At 46.4% G+C, this 19,757-nt stretch overlaps 3 protein-coding genes across 7 annotated transcripts in view; 1 reads left to right on the forward strand and 2 right to left on the reverse strand.

Moving 5' to 3' along the window:
• Positions 1–537, reverse strand: part of LOC137888626 (GDNF family receptor alpha-1-like) — a 3,377-nt gene extending 2,840 nt beyond the window's left edge. For both annotated transcript variants that reach the window (XM_068732051.1, XM_068732050.1), the window contains exon 1: positions 294–537. In XM_068732051.1, coding sequence (XP_068588152.1) covers positions 294–357 — 64 coding nt within the window. In that variant the 5' untranslated portion in view covers positions 358–537. The remainder of the gene's footprint in view (positions 1–293) is intronic.
• Positions 538–3,425: 2,888 nt separating this feature from the next.
• ccdc172 (coiled-coil domain containing 172) lies at positions 3,426–12,144 on the forward strand. 4 transcript variants are annotated; one of them, XM_068732044.1, is made up of 8 exons: positions 3,426–3,772; positions 3,973–4,058; positions 5,637–5,753; positions 5,972–6,137; positions 7,423–7,524; positions 8,073–8,175; positions 11,136–11,223; positions 11,380–12,144. In XM_068732044.1, the coding sequence occupies exons 1-8, from the start codon at positions 3,694–3,696 to the stop codon at positions 11,416–11,418; spliced, it is 780 nt and encodes a 259-aa protein (XP_068588145.1). In that variant the 5' UTR covers positions 3,426–3,693; the 3' UTR covers positions 11,419–12,144. The 4 variants fall into 4 exon arrangements, with proteins under 4 accessions (XP_068588145.1, XP_068588146.1, XP_068588147.1 ...); XM_068732045.1 differs by having other exon boundaries at positions 11,383–12,144; XM_068732046.1 differs by lacking the exon at positions 7,423–7,524.
• A 1,313-nt stretch (positions 12,145–13,457) lies between these two features.
• On the reverse strand, positions 13,458–15,726 carry si:ch1073-126c3.2 (uncharacterized protein LOC555816 homolog). Its single transcript, XM_068732073.1, has 6 exons — positions 15,622–15,726; positions 15,406–15,497; positions 15,159–15,273; positions 14,504–14,616; positions 14,277–14,391; positions 13,458–13,769 (listed from the first exon to the last, which is right to left on the reverse strand). The coding sequence occupies exons 1-6, from the start codon at positions 15,662–15,664 to the stop codon at positions 13,603–13,605; spliced, it is 645 nt and encodes a 214-aa protein (XP_068588174.1). The 5' UTR covers positions 15,665–15,726; the 3' UTR covers positions 13,458–13,602.
• Between the last annotated feature and the right edge of the window lie 4,031 nt (positions 15,727–19,757).

Here is a 19,757-nt window from a genome sequence, read left to right on the forward strand (position 1 = left end):
TCGTGACGCAGCTAGTTTGCAGACTTTCAGATTGATAAGAGTAAATATTAATAATTGTTTGATGAGGCTGCTCCTGCTCGACTTTGTTATTTAGAGCACTTTGGACCACGGGGAGCCTCCGCACGTTAACCAGACTCTGTGTGCAGCCGCTGCACCCCCCCCCCCCCCCCCCCCCCCCCCCCTTCCTCATTAACAACGCTCGCAATTTAGCCACTAAATACCTCACGCGCCTATGTGATGTGTTGGTATCAAAACGGACAGCTGTTGGTGGTAACGCATCTCGTGCAACTTACCCAAAAGAGGCAGAAGGACGTAGAGCACTTGGAGGATCATCGTCCTTCTCTTCCTGTGGAACATTGAGACCCTCGGTGGAACGAAACTCGCGAGCTGAAAGCGACTTAACAGTAGTTTGATTCCCAGGGTACTTCCACTGTACTGAAATCCATTGGAAAGACGCAGCAGTGCGCGCTCCGCTGTGCAAAACGGATCCGACTCGCCTCATGTGAGAAATAATTCCTCCCCCCCACCACCACCACCACCACCACCTCTCCAAAAAAAAAAAAAAAAAGTGTCCAGTCCCGATTCTGCACAGTTTATCGGACTCTCAGCGAAAAGAAGTGTTTAATTTGTTCTTTCTTCTTCTTCTTCTTCTTCTTCTTCTTCTTCTTCTTCTTCTTCTTCTTCTTCGTTCTTTTCCTCCCGTGCGGGTGGTCTGCTCACCGCCGGGAGACAAAGGGATCAGAGCTGCAGTGTGGAGGCGAACACGGGCGAACTGTCCTCCAACTCCAGCCGGCGGGATGCTTGCGTCTGTGCGTCTGAGCGCGCACAGCCAACTGGAGCCCAACGTGTTGGCTGTCTGTAGCGCATTCAGCAGGAGGAGAGCCCCCCCCCCCCACCACCACCCCCCCCCCCACCCTCCCCACTCGCGCTAAAGTACAGTTATCTTGCGATAAATGTACAAAGATATAGACCTTCCTATATCGGCGAACTCGACCCCTTATTACGGTAATATTACAACGGCTGCACAGCAAATAAATAATTAGCTTTAAGCTCACTTAACTCACTAATGAGCGCCGGAAACATGGAGGTCCCACTGGGCGCATGCAGCACGGTGACGGCACCGTCACTGCCGAGCTGCGCGCTCACCACAACTCTCTTTGGGGTTATTATAGTGTGTTAATGATGTTTACTTTTAATAATAACAAAAAAAATGTCAAGCTCACATACTCACAGAATAAAAAATAAAAAAAGGATGACTAGTAATCACTTTTCCAGTCCATTAAAACGCACACGGGCCACGTGGTTAATGAAATGAAACCGACATCAGCTCTCGATGTGTGTGTGTGTGTGTGTGTGTGTGTGTGTGCGCGCGTGTGTGTGTGTGTGTGTGTTTTATATCACAGTATAACTATGAGAGAGGGCAAAGAGCATGACTCATTTGATGACGTGATTAGCAGGCTGTAGCAGCGCGTGGAGTAGCTCGTGGCATATTTGTCAGATCTGAATCCCCTTTTAAAGAGCGACGAGTGCAAACATAAATAAATACAAATAAATAAGACATAATTCCAGCTGCACAGGCTGATTCATGACATGCCAAGCAATGCGCGTGGCTCCTCCCATACACATGTCCCATTTGCAAAAAAAAGGACAAACACTCCCATGCAACATTTTCCGCCACCTGTGGCGAGAGTACAGGCGGGTATTTGATGATGAAACACTTTTTGGGGGGTTTAGCCTCTCCAGAATACGGGCCTACCTGTCTGACTGCAGCACCCAGAACCAGCGCTTCTCCGTCCACACCAGAGCGGAGTGGACACCGTGCGGCTGTCGCCATCTGTTGGTGGTTTCAAAGTAAAGGTCGAGATTGTTATTCTTTCAAAAACAACACCCACGCGTTCACACTCGATATCTCATGTTAGTAAATAATGAGCATCTCGTTTCGAATGCCTCTCGTCTGATCAATGTCGTGTCAAATGGCTCGGACATTTTTTTTTTTTTTTTTTAACAAACAGAGGCATATGATTATAATAACAGGGATGATGCACCCATGCCTCTTCCTGCAGCTCATTGATTGCCTATATGTGGTGCATTCAGGGGCCGATCCACTTTGCTAAATGACCAGACTATGTCGATGAGCCCCTCTCTGCATTAAAGACAGGGCTGAATCAATCAAGGATATATATATATATATATATATATATATATATATATATATATATATATATATATATATATATATATATATATATATATATATATATATATATATATATATATATATATATATATATATATATATATATATGCTGGCGTCCACCACAGTAAATCAACCCTCACACACACACACACACACACACACACACACACACACACACAGAGAGAGCAGGTTCACTCAGAGATGGGATGAAATAGCTTATTTAAACGCCAGAGAATACTCCCTTATTGAAAAGGAAGCTGTGATTAGGTAGGTGCGATGAATCAATCCTGCAAGGTACAGTCACTTTTCAAAATGGTTTTCAATTTTGTTAAATAGATCCGCCACGGGCCGATGTCCGCAGCTCATTTTTATTTTTTGTAGCAGGGGACATGACAAGGCGGAGAGACAGAAAACGGGCACGAATGAACGACAGGCTCGGGCTACTATCTGGGGATAATTGTCTGCTTACAATTTGATGACTTCGCTGTTTTCTTATACGTCTCCAAAAGGGAGCCTTGCCAGTCAGACCCGGTGATTTATGAAAAGCCTCAATCAATATGTGATATTAATTTTGCAAATGCGTGTCACAATGATGTAGTCCTTCGGGTCATTTAACGTTTCACACGGTAATGTGGCTCATGGCACCGGATCAGAAGCTTCCGTGCCAGTGGTGAGACGAGAAAATTGGTCAAAGTCAGGATATTTTTTTTTTTTTTGTGTGACAAATGTGAGCAGCGAGCCTCAATGGATTAGAGTTGAGACCGCTGACTGGGCCTAAACAGCACTTCATTAAGGGGACTGGGCTGATCAATGACAGTGTAACCTAAACAAAAAAATAATAAATATATATATATATATATATATATATATATATATATATATATATGACGTTATATATATTAAAAGGGGGGCAACGTTAGTGACTCTCAAAGCAGTCACTTTACAAAATAAATTACTACGGCGCATTGTTTATGAGCGAAGTTTGTCATATTAGTAACGCGTGCAAAAGAACAGAACCAACCGGTCGGTGTCAGAACGTTTCCTGAAAGCCGCGTCATAGGCGTAGATTACGTCTTGACGTAAATCACAACGTAGCTAAATAGACGTAAACTACGCCGTTGACGAAGCAGGGCGGGGGAGGTTGTTTCCAGAAAGCCGCGTCATAGGCGTAGATTACGTCTTGACGTAAATCATAACTTAGCTAAATAGACGTAAACTACGCCGGTGACGCAGCTTTCAGGAAACTACCGCCCCGCCTCAGCTGCGTCATAGACGTAGATTACGTCTTGACGTAACTCATAACGTAGCTAAGTAGACGTAAACTACGCCTTTGACGCAGTTTTCAGGAAATGAACCGCCCCTCTGCGTCATAGGCGTAGTTTACGTTACGTTAGCTAGCTAGCTAGTCACAGGGGACTAACTAGGTGTTAGCTAGTCAACACTATACAGTGGGATATCCTCCTCTATTGATTCTAGGTGACACTTGTTGACTAAAAATGAGTTTAGACACACTTTTCCAACAAATCCTTCAAACTGAACAACAGTTGACTGAACAGACGCAAAAAATCAAAGAAGGTACGCTTGCTCGCTAATTTACATGTCAGCTCGCAAAACAAGCTTGCCTAACATTGGCAGACTAGCTACAATGCTACCTAGCCGGGTTAGCAATACGAATAATTAGCCTAATCTCCACATTTCAGTTTACATGATCTAAGGTGCATTTCTCTCTGGTTCAACCCATCTAACGTTGGCTTTCTCCTCATCTTTCATTTCAGTCAAAGTAGCCATCATCAGATGTAATGAGAAGATCAAGAGCGCCACTGAGAAGAACAAAAAGACCAGTGAGGAACTTGATAAAAAGGTGACGACCATGACACAATTTTGTCTTTTACTCGTTGCCCTGTGTGTGAATTATGAATACTTTTTTTTAGTGAGAGGAGCGGTCGTGTGTTCAATATCTGTCTTGTCTTTTGGTACATTAATAATGATTTGGGCATGCTGTGTTTGAACTTATTACCAAAGTTATTGGTTGTCTAACACAAAACGGTGCCCAGTAATAAACTTTAGTGGATTTTAATGGGTGTATATCTTTGATCGGTTTATTCAGTTTTAGCAGGTTTTTACCAATAATAATTTTAAAGAGGTGAATGTGACTATTTCCTGTTTCATGGCAGCTTGCTGGTGAAAAAGCCTGACATTTGCTCAGCCTTATACTCATTCACACGGCGGCATATCATTTAGTTTGACCATGAACTGTGCCTCTAGATACAGTAAACGTTCATCTGGGCTTCTTGCGTAAGCGGCAGTCACATCATGAAGCATTGGTTAATATTTGACTATTTCGTCCGTCGTGTCGGGGAGGAAAAGACACACTTTTACCGCTCGTCCGGGATGCATTCACAACACGGGGGGGATTGTTTGTTATTGCTTTTTATATAGTTTAAATACATCGAGTTTTACTTGTGATCAAATATAAATGCAAAGATAGAGAAATAAAATCAGTAACATGAATAACTTGCTGTACCTTGGGGGCTGCATACAGTATTAGTGGCGTTGACACACGGAGGGTAAAGAAGTGCATATCGGCGTATTGATGAGCTGATCCGCCGTATGATTTAAAACACTTTAATCTCTCCCGTTCGTTTTGTGCCGCTGCAGATCAATGGTTAATTTCCCACCGGATAACATTAGTGAAACCTTTCAAGCATGTGTGAGATATGATGTCGGAGGCAGGGCGTCGTTGACCCCCCTCACCAATAATCGCTCGCTTCTTCCTGCGCTCGTATATAAGTGGACATCCGATCAAAAGAGCGGATTGCTCTCTTATTAAGAAAGGTTGCTGAAGACAAGGCCCTGGTCTGCCTGAGAACGCAGGACAATGATACCCTCTCTCTGACCCCCCCCCCCCTGTTTACATCAGATACACAGGGAGTGTTTACAGCACGGTGTGTTTACGGCTCTCGTGACGTAACATCTCCCAGTTTACGAGAGCCGTCTTAAGATAATTACACTGTTTAGAAAACTTGGAAGCTGATTGTGCTCGCTGAAAAAAAAAAAAAAAAAACGTACACCACCATAGAAGAAACAATAAACTCACCACCTCGACAGCTCCAGCAACAGGCGGAAAAACCGAAGGTAATGACCGAGGCATCTTTAAAAAGGCGTCCTCCGTGAATTTACCCTCCTACGTAATTTGCCAATTTTCTATCCTTCTGGGCTGCACCATATAATCACAGGAGGATGAGAGGCAATGGGAAGTAAACAAGAAAAGTTTGAAAGTGTATCCAGATATATACACGTATAGAAGAAGAGAGAGATGTTTCAGAAGAAAAGACATCTTGAGACATAGGTCAAAAGACAGGTTTTATTCCACGCTCACCAACACGTCGCCTTATACACGACGTTGTCATGACGTGTGACTCATCTCCTCGTGCTCCAGGCCCAGCAGTTGTCTGCGATGAGGCTGCAGCACGGCCTGATGAAGAAACGTGAAGACCAGATGTTGAAGCAAATTGGCGAGCTGCTCCGCCAGAGGAGCCAACGAAGGGAGCGCCTGGTGGGTTGAAGCCCGAATCGAGACGTTTACATCTTATGTGTTGTACGAACACCTGGTCAGCTTTCACAGTCTAACACCATGTCGATGACTCGTGATCACTTAAACATGTTGTGTTGCTTCAGCTGATTGGTAGACTTCGCCACAAGCAGCTGCGTTCTTATTACTGTCGAAAGCGGGGGGGGGTTTTTCCCCTGATCTTGTCTTTTTTTTCATACCAGGCCAAGATGAAGCGGCGGTCTGAAGAAGAAGAGGAAAAGTTCCTTCACGAGATCTCGAGGTTCAACAGTGACTTCAGTCTTTGCGGGAACAGAGGCGTAGTGTTCGAGAGCCAAACGCACTCTGAGACCCTGGACCTGCAGAGGGAGGTGGAAGCGTTGCGCGAAGGTCCTGAAACACACACACACACACACACGCACACACACACACACACACCGTCAGTTGTGCTGCCGTCGCAGTGGACAGATGTTTTGTACTGTGGTCAGAATGCTGGGCTCTACTGTCATTACTGAGACACAGTTGTGTTGTGTATTAAAGCTGCTTTTTATCATATTTGTTCAAACTGTCACGATACCCTGTACATGGGACAGATGCTCTTATAATAATCCAGATCCTGCATTGTGTTTTCCTCGTCTACAAGTGTCAGGATGAAGTGATAGTTTGACCAAATGATTCAAAAAGTAATTTTTTTATACTGCAGCTTTAATGTAAGGATGTTGATCGGGTCACAGAAGTTTATCAAAGACCTCTATCTGTCCGTCTGGACTCTAAGTAGACCAAATCAAACTCAAGCCTAGCATGAAGACTAGTTAATACTGAGTTGATCCTGAGGGTTTGAAGGTATAAAAATGACCTGAATGAACTCAGACACCGCTCAAAGCCGCGGTTTAATCTTCCGGATAAAAGTCAGTTTAGTCCAGGACTTGGTTTTCTTTGTGTCCTAACAAACCAGACCTAATACATTCTGTGTAGCTCTCACTCACACACACACACACACACACACACACACACACACACACACACACACACACACACACACACACACACACACACCTCTGCAGCACTAATGAGCCTCTAGTTGTGAACACACCATCCACGTGTGTGTTAAAGTCATTAGCGACAACAGTGACCCAGCAGAACATCAGAGAGAACGCGTCTCACCGAAGAAACCTTAAGATACTTTTAAAGAAGTTAAGGATAGGAAAGCTGTGTGTGTGTGTGTGTGTGTGTGTGTGTCTGTGTGTGTGTGTGTGTGTGTGTGTGTGTGTGTGTGTGTGTTTAATTGAATCACCAAGTTTAACCAACAAATATCGTGTTTGTACAGAAGTTGCAGTCCCAATGGTTTATTTAATACATCGTATTTCTCAAAGCCCAGCAACTTTTAATGACAAATTATACTTTGATGTGGTTTTGAAGTGTTTTCATCAGTTCTGCAGGATGGAGGGTAGAGCTCCCTTAACAAATGACGACCAGCGTTGTCTTAATATGTACTTCATGTGGGCTCGAGGGAGCAGCGTGTTCTTATTGATTGTAGACTTAAAGTGAGTTGCATTCCCTGGGAAGCCAGAAGTTCTCTCTCGGTCCTGAACTTCAGCCCTCCCGGTGATTCTCGCTCAGATCATCAGATCACAGCGCTCGTCTTTTCTCCCCTCCTCTCCCCTCTCACCATCAGAGATGGAGCTGATGAGCCGCAGGAACGGCCGCGTGAGCGCCGTGCAGGAGGAGAGGAGGGCGCTCGCCCTCCAGCTGCGGGGCCTGGATCACACCAGCAAAGGTGAAGGTGGCGCAGAGAGTGCACTCGTTAAACCCTCCCAGAACCAAAAGGAGAACCGCAGCAAAGTCAGATACATCTTGAGAATGCAGCCGTGCTGCTGAGGCACTTGTTCCGTATCTTGAGCCCAGATGTTCAATCTGTGTTGAAGGAGGTTTGTGCTCACGCCCACACACTACGCATTCTCAGCTGGAAGCTATCCGGTACAAATACAGGTTTAAGCGTGTTCGGAATGAAAATAGCCCCGCAATAAAACAAAATAATCGCTGCGTGGCTGTGGATGTGTCGCGACAGGTTTGAAGATGCAATGCTTCCCCAGGAAGTCCAGTTTTAAAGCGGTTGATCCGTGAGAACGACTCCTTTTTTGGAGGTGGGAGAGGTGAAGTGCCTCACAGCTGTGGGTCGTGGTGGTGGTGGTGGTGGTGGTGTGATCCAGACCCGGTCCCCCATTGCACCCCCCCCCCCCCGGCCCCTTCAGCAAACGTCCTAACGAAGCCCCCCTGTTTGTGTCTGTCCTGTGGTTGTGTGTGATTTATCGGTCCTGACTGCAGACCTGGACCGGCAGACGATGGAAGCCGAAGCGACGACGGAGTCTCTGCGAGCGGAGAGCCTGTCTGCCAGTCGGAAGCCTCTCACCGACACCACCTGTCTGAGGTGAGAGAGAGAGAGATATATATATATATATATATATATATATATATTTTGACACGCAGACACAGCATGCGGCCTCTGATTTGCAATCACTGTATGTCGCAGAAAGTGATCCTTATGAGACACAAAAGAGCAAACGCTGCAGGGAAATAAAGAGCGAATACAAACCCAAAAAGAACAGAACTAAATGGAGACGCAGCAGTAAGCTGTTTAGCGGCTCATAAAAGGAAACAACATGTTAGTTCACAGAGGCTTCCTCAGAGCTTCCCAGCTATTTAAAATATAGCAGCTGTGATGTTTAATTAGTCGAGCGTTCTCTCCCGTCTTCTCGGGGCTTGGTGGACGGAAAAAATAGTGCAACCGCTGTCCTCCGTTGTTTTTCCTCAACGTAACTGATGAAAATTCATCAATTCACAGCAGCGCCAGTGACCTCGGGTCGGGGGGGGGGGGGATCACTGCGTTAACAACAGGAAGCTCGTTAGACAGAAGGTTGTTATTTACCGAGAGCGGGACTGAATCACGCCGTGAGAAGTGCTGAGTGGACCCGAGCGAGCCCACGCATCTGTGTGTATCCGGCTGGCCCGGGTCCACGTCTAGGAGTGTAAATAACAGAGCATTAGGACCGCTCGGCTTAATTAAGGCTTTGATCCGAAGTGTGTTTCCTTCAGTCAACGAGTGGAAAGGAAAACAGGAAGCGGAGCGATTGATCCGGGGAGGTCTTCAAGGCAAAATGAAGGAGTTAAGTATTTACCCATCCAGCGAAGAAATGCAGTCTCTTTATTTGAGTCAACATGATAACAGAGATATGCAATCTTTTGCATAGCATGACTAACATAACTGTCCTACTCACCGGACCCTTCTGTAACCCCTCGTACTCTACATATATGCAGTTTCCCTTTTAATTGTGACCCATGGACACGTGTGAAACAGAGCAGCAGCAGCAGCAGCTACAGTCATGAGCGTTTGGTCAGTCACCACGTCTGACCCTAAAGCTGCACCGTAGCGTTTCACACTAGTTCCTTAAACAGCAGCACGTCTACGTATTTAGAAGTTGGTCTGCTCGCCTCTTAGAGGAACGTGAGCCCAGCTGGAGGAGCTGAACGGAGGAGCTCTCCTGTGCTGTAGGTGAGCTCCGCCCACAAAGACACGTCCTTTATTTAATTAAAGACCGGAGATCAATAGAGTTCCAGGAAGGAAGGAAGGAAGGAAGGAAGGAAGGGGTCATTGTTATTGCTGAGGCCACTACTCTGGGTAATGTCTCCTCCTCCTCCTCCTCCTCCTCCTTTCGATACTATGGATGTGAAGTGATTAACGAATCCCCAAACCTATCCAGACGAGGAGGTCGCTTCTTAAAGAATTTGAATATGTATTCAGTTATTGTGACGCGGTATTTAATTAGAGACATCCTGACGAGGCAACATTTCTTAATCCTGGGGTTTGTTTTTTGCTCTTCCTCCTCCTCCTCCTCTTCCTCCCTGCACAGCCTTAAATCATGCATGTGGGATCGCATGATCCCGTTCATCCATCAGCCTCATTAAAGACGCTCGGTCCTCCGTTGCCCCCCCCCCCCCCCCCCCCCCGGCCGGTCTTATTAGCCTCAGGAAGTGCTGAGGACGTGTCTTCGGAGGAGCGAGGCCTCCTCTCGCTCATTCTTATGATCATCCGCTCTGAGCCCAAGCCATCAATCCTGTCTTCAGCCACCGCAGCGGCGTCTCTTTAAGACGCATATTTAACTCTCTCTCTCTTCTCTCTTATTGATTGTTGGAAATTGAATGCGCGTCAATTTGAATGAGTGCTACAGTCATTTAAAAAGTGTTCAGTGTGCAAAACGGGGCGGCTCCCGGCGTCGATCGCTCACTGTCACCAAAGAACAGAATGGAAATATAACACCTGGAATTTATGATTCAGGAGTCGTGTGTGTGTTCGTGGATGCGTCCGCTGATATATTACTGCTATATTACTCATTTGAAGATGCCGTTGCACTGCAGAGAGCCGATATTAAACCCCCCCCCCCCCAAAAAAAAAGAGTGGTAGATGTTGTAAACATCATTACGCCGTCGGTACGCTCGCCTTAAAGATCCGATTTGTGAGTTCCACAGAGCGGAGTGAAGTTTAAAACACCGCTGTTCTCTCACACCGTGAGAAGGGCAATTTGAGCTCAGCTGTTTTATTGTTTCATTAACTTCCAATAAAAAGAAAGATGGAGGGCGGCGCGTCCTCACACTCGCTATAGATCCTCCAAAACACCTGCCGCAGCGCTTAAATCTCACCGAGAAGTCCAACGCAAGCTAACGCAATTTTCATTCATGTTCACGGAAATTATAGAGTTGAAATATTTACTCTTTGAGGACAGATGGGTTGTTTTAGTCCCTGGCAAAGGGACGGCCTCCTGTGAAGTTTGTATATCCGCTCACTTCTTACTCAGCAACATGAGCCACATGTCAAGTGTCCCGGACTTCCTGTTAGCTTTCAGTAGCTTGTAGCTGACGACAAAGCATTCTGAATATTCATATAGAACCTTTCAATGCGCCGTTACAAAGTGCTCCGCAATAAAACACAGAAACGGGCGACTCTTGAAGAGTTGTTTTTCATCACCGATCCAAACGATGAGACACAGACTGCAGCCCTGATGTCCTCAGGTTGGTCCTTCCACAGTCTAGGAGACGACTGAATCGACTGCCACACACCTTGTACAGTATTTCCAGCACTGAAGTAGTTTTCGTGCATCTAAACATGCTGAAGCTCGTCATCTGAATGCATCACAAATGGTCATGCAGTTCATTTGTTAACACCCAAGTAAAGCGGTACAAAGAGCCAACCGTGCGGATGCTTCTCTTTACAAGCTGTTGCTTTCCTGAGCTTTCTCCTCTCCGACAAGGGTTCCTTTGTGTGTGTGTGTGTGTGTGTGTGTGTGTGTGTGTGTGTGTGTGTGTGTGTGTGTGTGTGTGTTTGTCTTTCACCAGGCTGAGGACGGAGCTGGAGAAGCACAAAGAAGGAGACCTTGAGCTCCTGCGAGAGGCGCTCGGCTCAGAGATCCACTTCCTGAAGTCGGTGAGCTGTCGCGTCGTGAACGAGGCTTTTATTCAGATAACACCTTTCACTAACCTTCTATGTCGTGACACATCGGTATTCATTCAAAAGCCGTCGGTGTTCATCCTCGCTCTCTGTCGGCGTTCATTCATTTCTGCTTCTCATTCTCTCCGTCAGCAGAAGCTGGACAGCAGCCAGGGCAGTGAGCAGCGCTAGGTTCTGGCACCGTGATGACCCAGGAGTACAGGTTCTACCGATCGCCTCGTCTCTCAGAACACCAGCATGAATACGAGGAGACAGGAAGGAACAAACAGAGCCGTTTCAATATTTACTTTTTTGAAAAGTTACGTGAAAAAGAGCAAATTCCATTTCTGTCAGAACAAAAGCGGTCTTTAGAAATGCTGCTGTTGACACTTAACGGGTTTGTGATGAAGCCAAAACAAAAGACACAAACATTAAGATTAAATCACAAATGAAACCGTTTGGTTTCTTTCTTTTTCTTCTTCCTCTTTCTTTCTCAAGAAAACACGACGCATGGTTCTGTTTGGACTAGTTTGCTGTAATGACAGACGTCGCTTGTTACCTTTTTGATTTATGTGCACAAGACCAACAAACGCACAGCTGCTCTGTGAACACCGTCACAGGTGAGGCCTTTCACAGCGTGATCGCGTACCGCCCTCTGGTGGACAAAGAGGCACATCGCCACTGGAGGGGTCGTTGAGTCGAGACGGAGGCTCTCACACACTGAATTTAAACCAGAGATGTGAAATGAAACAGAGCATCGCAGCTGAGTGCAAAGCACGACTCATTTCTGGGTTCACAAACTATAAACAGATATGTCTTTATGTTATAGTTATAGTCATGTGTCTTTTGAATGCACATGCTGTTGAAAACATATATAAATACTTTATAAATGAGGTCAAATAAATGCATTTAAGAAGGCCTTCTCATTCTTTTTGTTTCTCTCTCGTCAGTAAAACTGATAGAATGTACACATGTATATCAGATACAACAGTCAGAACAACACTAACCTTCTGGCTCCCTCGTGTGGCCAGACGGTGTACTGCACTGATCTGTGTTAAAAGACATTCTGCTGATGTGTTTGTTAATAAAATCCCCAGAGGGCTGCGACCCGGTCCTTTACATGCAGTCATAACCACGAGCCGCTTGCTCTGCTGAAATGTGAGTCAAGAAACATGAGAGGAAAATAAATTGTGTGTGTTGTTTTTTTTTGCCCACTTAACGGGAGACGTGTGACATTACAGTTTACCACCGTTAATCCCTCAATCCGCAGTTGGTTATTCCAGTAATTGACGATTACACGGTCTGCCGGCCTACACCAGAGGGTCATTTTGCGGGTCATTTTCCCCCTGATGAGTCCTAATAGAATGATGCGGAATGTCAATGGCTGCCTTAATGAGATCCCGTGATCTCATTTCGCCGTTTTTTTTTTTACTATTTTTTTATATATATATATATATATATATACCCTCGACCTCGGCGAGCTGCGTTCCGGACGGAAGGGCGGAGGACGCACACCGACGGCAGACAAAAGAGCGCTTAACCTCATTCCAACCGCCGCTCCCACTGAGGTCTCCACATCAAGCGCGTGAATAACGACTTCCTGTTATCATTTAAATGAAGCCGGACGGAGAACAGGGAGCGGGGGGGTAATCAAGCCGGTCCTTCTGTCGACGTAAACGCTGCAGAGAAACGTCACCTTTGACCCCCTGTGTGAGGAGCGCTGCAGGCCTCTCTGTAGTCTAGTGGCTGCTGAAGTAGATTCTCCTCATTCCCAATATTATATCCTAAGATTCATGAAACTTAAGGAGTTGTGTTCCTTTCACACAGTAGTTTTCAGTGAAGTCGGTCATTACGACGTCCTGAAATAGACGGTGTGAGGAGGAACGGAACATGGATCTTGGTGGAGGTGAGAAATGCCCGGATGTGTGACAGATGAGCGAAACCTTCGAAGCGGCAGACCTGAGCTTACTGGACTTAAACCGTCCCAAAATGCATTGCGGCTGGATTTAAAAAAAAAAACGACGATTGCCGTTAATCGTGGGAGCTCACATAATGTAACATACTTCAGTAAACACATTTAACACTGAAATATATGAATAATACTGGACAATATGAAACCGAGTGGAAGAGGGAATGTTGATCTACGAAGGGAATAACGTGGCCGTTCCTCTTGCACCACCCAAACACCACTCTGTAAGACCACAGCGGCCGCATCAGCAGTCAGAGAATCATTCAGCATCAGCAACACTTTTATTCTTCAAACTTAAAGCTTTCATACAGTTTTTAACTTCTTTCCCCCCTCAGTGTAACTTCGAGGGACTTTTTCACAGGACACCCGTTGTCTTCTGTAAACTGCACGGTTCCACCTCTAGGCGGTCATCCACACACCAGACAGGCGGAGTGAGGCTCTCCCTGCACGCCTCCATCCCTCAGCTCGCTGGTGAAAACGTCGACGACGGCGTCGCTCTGCAGTTTTGACGCGAGGCAGTCCCGACCTTCGGGAAAATACGCCGTCTTTGCTCCGGAAACTTGAATCGATGCTTCTAGAAATAGAGAGAGAAGAAGTGTGACTACCTAACGTGAGTTTAAGACATGAAGCAAGTAATTAAACATCTCTGTAACTTTGTTCCTGCTTTGAAGTCACCAGGCAGGCCTGTTGGGCTACTTATCGACAGAAATGGAACGTGACATTCATAATTCATGTGTGTATAATCCTCTAAGACTAAGACTTGTTAGCTTAGAATGAGTCCTTCATGTAGACAGCGGACTCTGCCATGTTCCTACGGTAGCCCAGAACGGACAAACAAGCGCTGTCCGCCTTTTTTTTAACGTTTTTTATGTCACCTGAAGGCCACCGTAGTTTTTTTGGCACACTTGTGAAACAGTGCAACCACCCCACTAGATGCCACCGAAGCCTGAACGCTGTCCCTTTAAGAGAAGCCTCGTCGTTTGAGTTCTTTATACACTTCCCCGTTGGCGATTGCGTGGCTAACATAGGAATACCAGTGACGGAGCGTTGTTTTCCGTAGGTGTAGCTGCAGACGCCGTACCGTTGCACACCGCCAGCTTGTTTCCTCCCACATACTGGGTCTGCCACCTGTAGCCGGTCTGCTCACTGCATTCGTCGTACAGACGACTCCTCCTGATGAAGGCAAAATCGTAACCCTGTAAAGAAGAAGACTCAGGTTACATTATCCATTCTTTTTTTTTTTTTTCATTGACGCTCGGGCAGAACTATCCAGAACACGTGTGTAAAGCTGCTGCCTGCAGCACTTACATGGCCGCACAGAGGCTTGCAGTAGCGCTTGTTGGCCACCGTGACGCACGCCAAGCCTCCGCCGCGGGGAACTTCGGCTTCAGGGCACCGCTTTGGCTCGGCACCGTGGCATTCTAGAAGTCAATGGCGGTTAAAGGAACACATTGAACGTGATGCATGTCCGTTATGAGTTGATTCTATTGTCATCTGAAGAACCCTCTACACACAGAAGAACTGTCAAATCCACGTTAAACGTGATGGAACCTGACTGCCGACTGCACAAGGAGCAGGTTTGTCATGAAGTCAAATTTCAAGGCTCACGTGAAAAACTCCACAAGCAATTATGATCCATCTGCGGAGTTTACGCCTCGACATTTACTTAATCCGCGATCGAGAGCGTCCTCGGGAGACGCTAATCCTTCTGTTTGCCAGGAAAAGTTCACCTAATTCAGTGTTAGACTTCCAGCGCCTTTACAAATGTGATAAACCCGGCAAAAAAGCCCGTGAATCTCCACCAGCAATCTGCCTCCTGCTTCAGTGCTTCTTGTGACCGAGGGGGCGAAAAGGTAAAAAGAAAACACAGCATTTTCTCACCCCATCCTCAATCTTTTGAACTAAATCCTCACATTAAACTAATCTTAATCTTAAACCGGTCACCCAGAGTAACAACGAGGACCTTTCAGCTGGTGTCTGTGCAGCGCCTCCGTCACGTTCCTCATGGACAGCAGCAGAGCAGCCGTCTGCTGTGGACTCCACTCAGACGGCTGGCTTCCCCCGCACTCTGCCTCCCCCTGGTGGTTTAAAATCAGACACAAACACTTGTGTGTTTTTGTTTTGTTCCTCAGACAATGTGGTGACGATATGATATCGACGCACTGTGACCCACTTTCAAGAGCGTGTCGGAGCTTTTCTTTTTTTTTTACCTTCAGAACTGCTGAGAGACGCTTCAGGAGCTGCGTCTGCGAGGTGCAATTCTGAAGTAAAGTTTCATCTTGATCTGCAGTGGAGGACAAGACTGCAAACACACACACACAATTACACACACACACACACACACACACACACACACACACAATTACACACACACACACACATGCGATCACCACATTTCAGACCAACACATCGAGCCGTGGGATTACCCGCCAGTGAGCAAAGCAACATCAGCGTTCCCCGTACCGCCATGTTCCACCACGGTCCAATACTCCTGAGCCAGAACTGAAGGTGGGACGCTGTGGGACAGACGCATTTATTGACCCCGGTGTGTGTGTGTGTGTGTGTGTGTGTGTGTGTGTGTGTGTTGGTGCAAAGTTTACAGAATTGGCCAATATTGTGACTGGATTGCCAACATTTCACAAAGAGACATTTCTCACCTGTGATGTAACGTGAACTTTGGACATGCAGGGGCGGGTGTCCTTAGGTTTTGTGGTGCTATGTCCACTGTGTCCGTCCCTGCTGCGTGCTGATGGGGGAGCCGGTAGCACGCGCTAACTGACTGCAGTGATCCTCCTTTGCACCGTTGGTCTTCATGCCGGATGCTGCTACTACTTCTCAGTTGTCAGCCCCATTATGCGGAGACAGACGTCAGCATGAAATCTACACCCGGCCGAATACAAAAGCACCGAGGGACTCGCTGTCAGCCGCTAAGCTGTGCCACGGAGGACGACCGTGTACATAATTCACCGTGGACGTCGTCGTTCATTATGGATGTCTTGACGACGATCTGGTGGCAGAATGAATCATGGAAGCTCTTAGGAGGAGTGTTTGAGCTCATTAGCGGAGGATTGCTCTTTTTACATTTGATATGAGGAACAAAGATCGGCGCTTCCGAATGGACCGTTGTTATCCTCCAGGCTCCTTTTCTTCTTCTTCTTCTCCTCCTGTGATCAAAGAAATAAGAGAGAGTAGAATTATCATAATGATATATTATTATCCACACACACACACACACACACACACACACACAGCATAGCATTACATGAGTAAAGAAGAAGCAAACCATTATAAATGCTGCTGATTATCTGTGTCAGCCTTTGAAATGCTATTGAAGTGTGAAACTACCGATGCAGACGATGTGAAAACATACAAGATTCCCACCTTTCTGTCTCACCGTAGTTCCCAAAATCAAGCCATCCGTCCCCCAGGTTCCCCTCGGACTTTCCCTCCTTTCCTCACCGAGTCCTCCTGGGATGCTGTATAGGCCCCCCCGGTCCCGCTGTCCCCCCCTTTAAAGCCTCAAACCCTGAACCCTCAGGGACTTCACTGACGTCAGTGCGAGAGGAAGGAAAAGGTCTCCAAGTCATTTGAACATATTCCCGGCTCACGCCTTTACGAGATGAGCGGTGATTGTAAAATAATCTATTTAAATCATTTTTGTCAAAACGGCATCAACAACCAAATAAAAAGAAACGGTTGATAAATAAAGCAGGTGTTGAATAAAACCTCTGATTTATCGTGTTTATGTACCGTCTTAAATCCTTTATGTTTCCTAGTGACTTTGTTTACCTTTTATTTATCTTTTTAAAAGCCTCCGGGCTTCCCCTCTTCCCCCCCCCCTCCCGGATAACCCCATCTTTAACGTCGGAACGCTATGAATTGTGGGTAATTCCCTCAGGCGAAGTCTGCAGAATTTGCTGATTTACCGAAAGTGTTCATAAGCGGCTTCGAACGTCTGCCTGAGAGGACCTCAAACTCTCGGCGACGTGACGGTGGGACTGCGAGTCTTTACCGGCGGTGCACCTCTAGTCCTGCCGAGTTCAGAGACACCAAGTTCCTCCTGATTGTGGACTTACAGAGACTGAATCAACTTTGAATATCGTTGAAATCGTTCCTCCCGTCCTAGTCCGTCGTCCCCGCCCTGTTATTCTACACTTATCACCACGTTGTGTACTTCTCATTCTCCCACCTCAACTGTTAACCGAGGTCACCTTCTCCCTTGTTTCGCCGCGGCCACGCCGTCACGGCTAACGAGCGATTAGCGCGCGTTAGCTGGGCTTTCGCTTAATGTCAGGTCACCGGCTAACGACACTCTTCAGTGACGTCGTCGCTTCTTACGATATTGACCTTTTTTTTTTTTTTGTTGTTGTTGTTGCCGCGAACACAAACTTGTCTGTCAATGTTCCCGTTGATGAACGCTCCAACACTTTGTAAATGAACCCAGAACAACGGGACAATAGTGGTGCGTTAGTATTTTAACACATAGGCCATCCAGAGTTCACTAAACGTTCTATTGTTCTGCCTGAATATGATAGTGATTAAAGTGAACGCACGCGGCCCTGAGAGTCCCCCCCCCCCCTTGGCTTCAGAGCTTTTTTTTGCAGATGATATATTCTTTTAATCACGTTCGAGCTCCAGCTTGAACGAGGACCACATCCTGTGTTTTTTTTATCTCCCGCTTGTTTACGGAGAACAACGTGCCACACGGAGAAATCTGGGGTTTTCAGCAGCAACTTATTTATTTGAATACCTCGTATTATTTTTGTTTTATCAGCACCACTAGCTGTGACTCACGAGTCGCTCTGCTCTCGTTTCTCTCAGTTCATCCTCGGCGGGGCGAGTCTTGCCGAGCCCTGATTGAAGAAATGAAACGCAGACGTTAAAATTGCACGTACTAATGATCTCGTAGCTTAACTTAAACACGACAGACGCCTCTTTGATATTATCGGCCACACCACAAACACCCCCCCCCCCTCCACGTTTTATTGAGCTTTCAGTTGATAAATGTCAACAAGTTCTCTAATGAGGTTCAAGCCGTTAGGAAGGCAATTATCCCCTCTAACCTTTGGCATCGGGGGGCCCCACGGCTCCAGAAGGACCTGGAGATCAGGCGAGCTCGCTTACGCTTTCGCCGGCCCATCGAACCGTCCCGACCGCCCTCTGCTGACTCCGTGGCTCTACAACAAAGTCAATACTTCCTCCTCTGCTCGACGACAGTCTTTAATTCCTACGACCGCTTCAGGGCTTTGGCACTTTTGCCGTCGCTTTGGGAAATCCTTTCGTTTTTCTCTTTACTTGAGAGTTGTGTACCCAAAAAATGTGGCACCTGTAAGATTGGGATCTCCAGTCGGTCTCCATCTTTGCTCCAAACTTGCATCCCAGTGCACACAGCAGCTACCGGAATGGAATATTACCCGAGCGCTTATCTGTCGGTAGCGACGCTATTTTGTAATTCGGGAGCACGTAGTAAGCCAGCGACATGTTTTGTGTACACAAGTCACAACGCACAAGATAGACGGTGCATTCCCGTGAGTGTTTATTTGATTTGGCACTTCCATAAGTAGGACAAGGTCCCAGCAGAAGGGCTTCGCTTCATCGTTTGTTTATTGAGATAAAGTTATTAGATTTATACAAACGTATAATGTTTCTGATCCTGGGCCACATTAACGGAGATTTAAATGTAAAAAAAAAAAGCTGTGCTTCCGTTACCGTACCTCATTATACAAATAGTACAGTCACTAAAATGCAAAGCACATCCACGCTCCTCTCTTTACATTCCCGTGAAATGTTTATTTAAAAAAAAAAAAGTCTAATAAATCCCGAGAGTCTCGTCATTAATATTGTATGACCACCGCTGTGGAGGACGGTCTCTGTGTACAAAGACGCACACACTCCTCACAAGTCCAACATGAATGCTTTACACACATCAGCGCAGGCAGACACTCACACACACACTCACACACACACACACACACACACACACACACACACACACAGAAGCCCCTTTGTGAACCGTGTGGCATCAACATGATGATGATGAATGGCGTGTATGATGGCGACACGCTCTCCTCTCTGCATAACCTTTCTCAAATACTCACGACGTGTCGTCGTCCCCCCCCCCCCCACGGTGCTTCCTTGTCTACCCCCCCCCCCCCTTTAGAATCATTGTGCAGAATTAGCCGGGCGTGGAAAAACTGCGACTCTGTTGTCAAATGATTCACACGGATGAGCCTCAGAGAGCCGAGCCCGGAAGCTATAATTGGTATTCAGGAAGATGCCGCTCTACCTGTTTCAAAGACTCCCCCCCCCCTGTTTTGGAAAGGATCACCGCGCCTCCGGGGGGGAAAGTTTGAACGCAATCGCTGCTGACGAATAGCTAATAACGTCTATTAGCTCATTTTAATTACCCCTTTTGCTTTCATCACGAGGCTGATTTATTTTCTTAACGGCACTTTTGCGGATCCTTTTTTTTCTGAAGAGATTTCAGTGAGATTGATTTTTTGCATGCAAATGGCTTTTTTTTTCTTTTCGGAAGCATAGGGGCTTAACGCCGATATCCAAC

Source organism: Cebidichthys violaceus, unplaced genomic scaffold, assembly GCF_023349555.1.
Source record: "Cebidichthys violaceus isolate CVI_PGR_0920_01 unplaced genomic scaffold, fCebVio1.0.p SCAF_56, whole genome shotgun sequence".
Lineage (NCBI taxonomy): Eukaryota > Metazoa > Chordata > Actinopteri > Perciformes > Stichaeidae > Cebidichthys > Cebidichthys violaceus.

Excerpts from the sequence above, each read along its gene's own strand:
- ccdc172 (XM_068732044.1), top strand. The coding sequence starts at position 3,694 with ATGAGTTTAGACACACTTTTCCAACAAATCCTTCAAACTGAACAACAG. Across the intron at positions 3,773-3,972 it reads GACGCAAAAAATCAAAGAAG|TCAAAGTAGCCATCATCAGA; the intron begins GTACGCTTGCTC and ends CTTTCATTTCAG. Across the intron at positions 7,525-8,072 it reads CCTGGATCACACCAGCAAAG|ACCTGGACCGGCAGACGATG; the intron begins GTGAAGGTGGCG and ends TCCTGACTGCAG.
- si:ch1073-126c3.2 (XM_068732073.1), bottom strand. The coding sequence starts at position 15,664 with ATGGCGGTACGGGGAACGCTGATGTTGCTTTGCTCACTGGCGG. Across the intron at positions 15,498-15,621 it reads GTTGCTTTGCTCACTGGCGG|TCTTGTCCTCCACTGCAGAT; the intron begins GTAATCCCACGG and ends GTGTGTTTGCAG. Across the intron at positions 14,392-14,503 it reads GCAAGCCTCTGTGCGGCCAT|GGTTACGATTTTGCCTTCAT; the intron begins GTAAGTGCTGCA and ends TCTTCTTTACAG.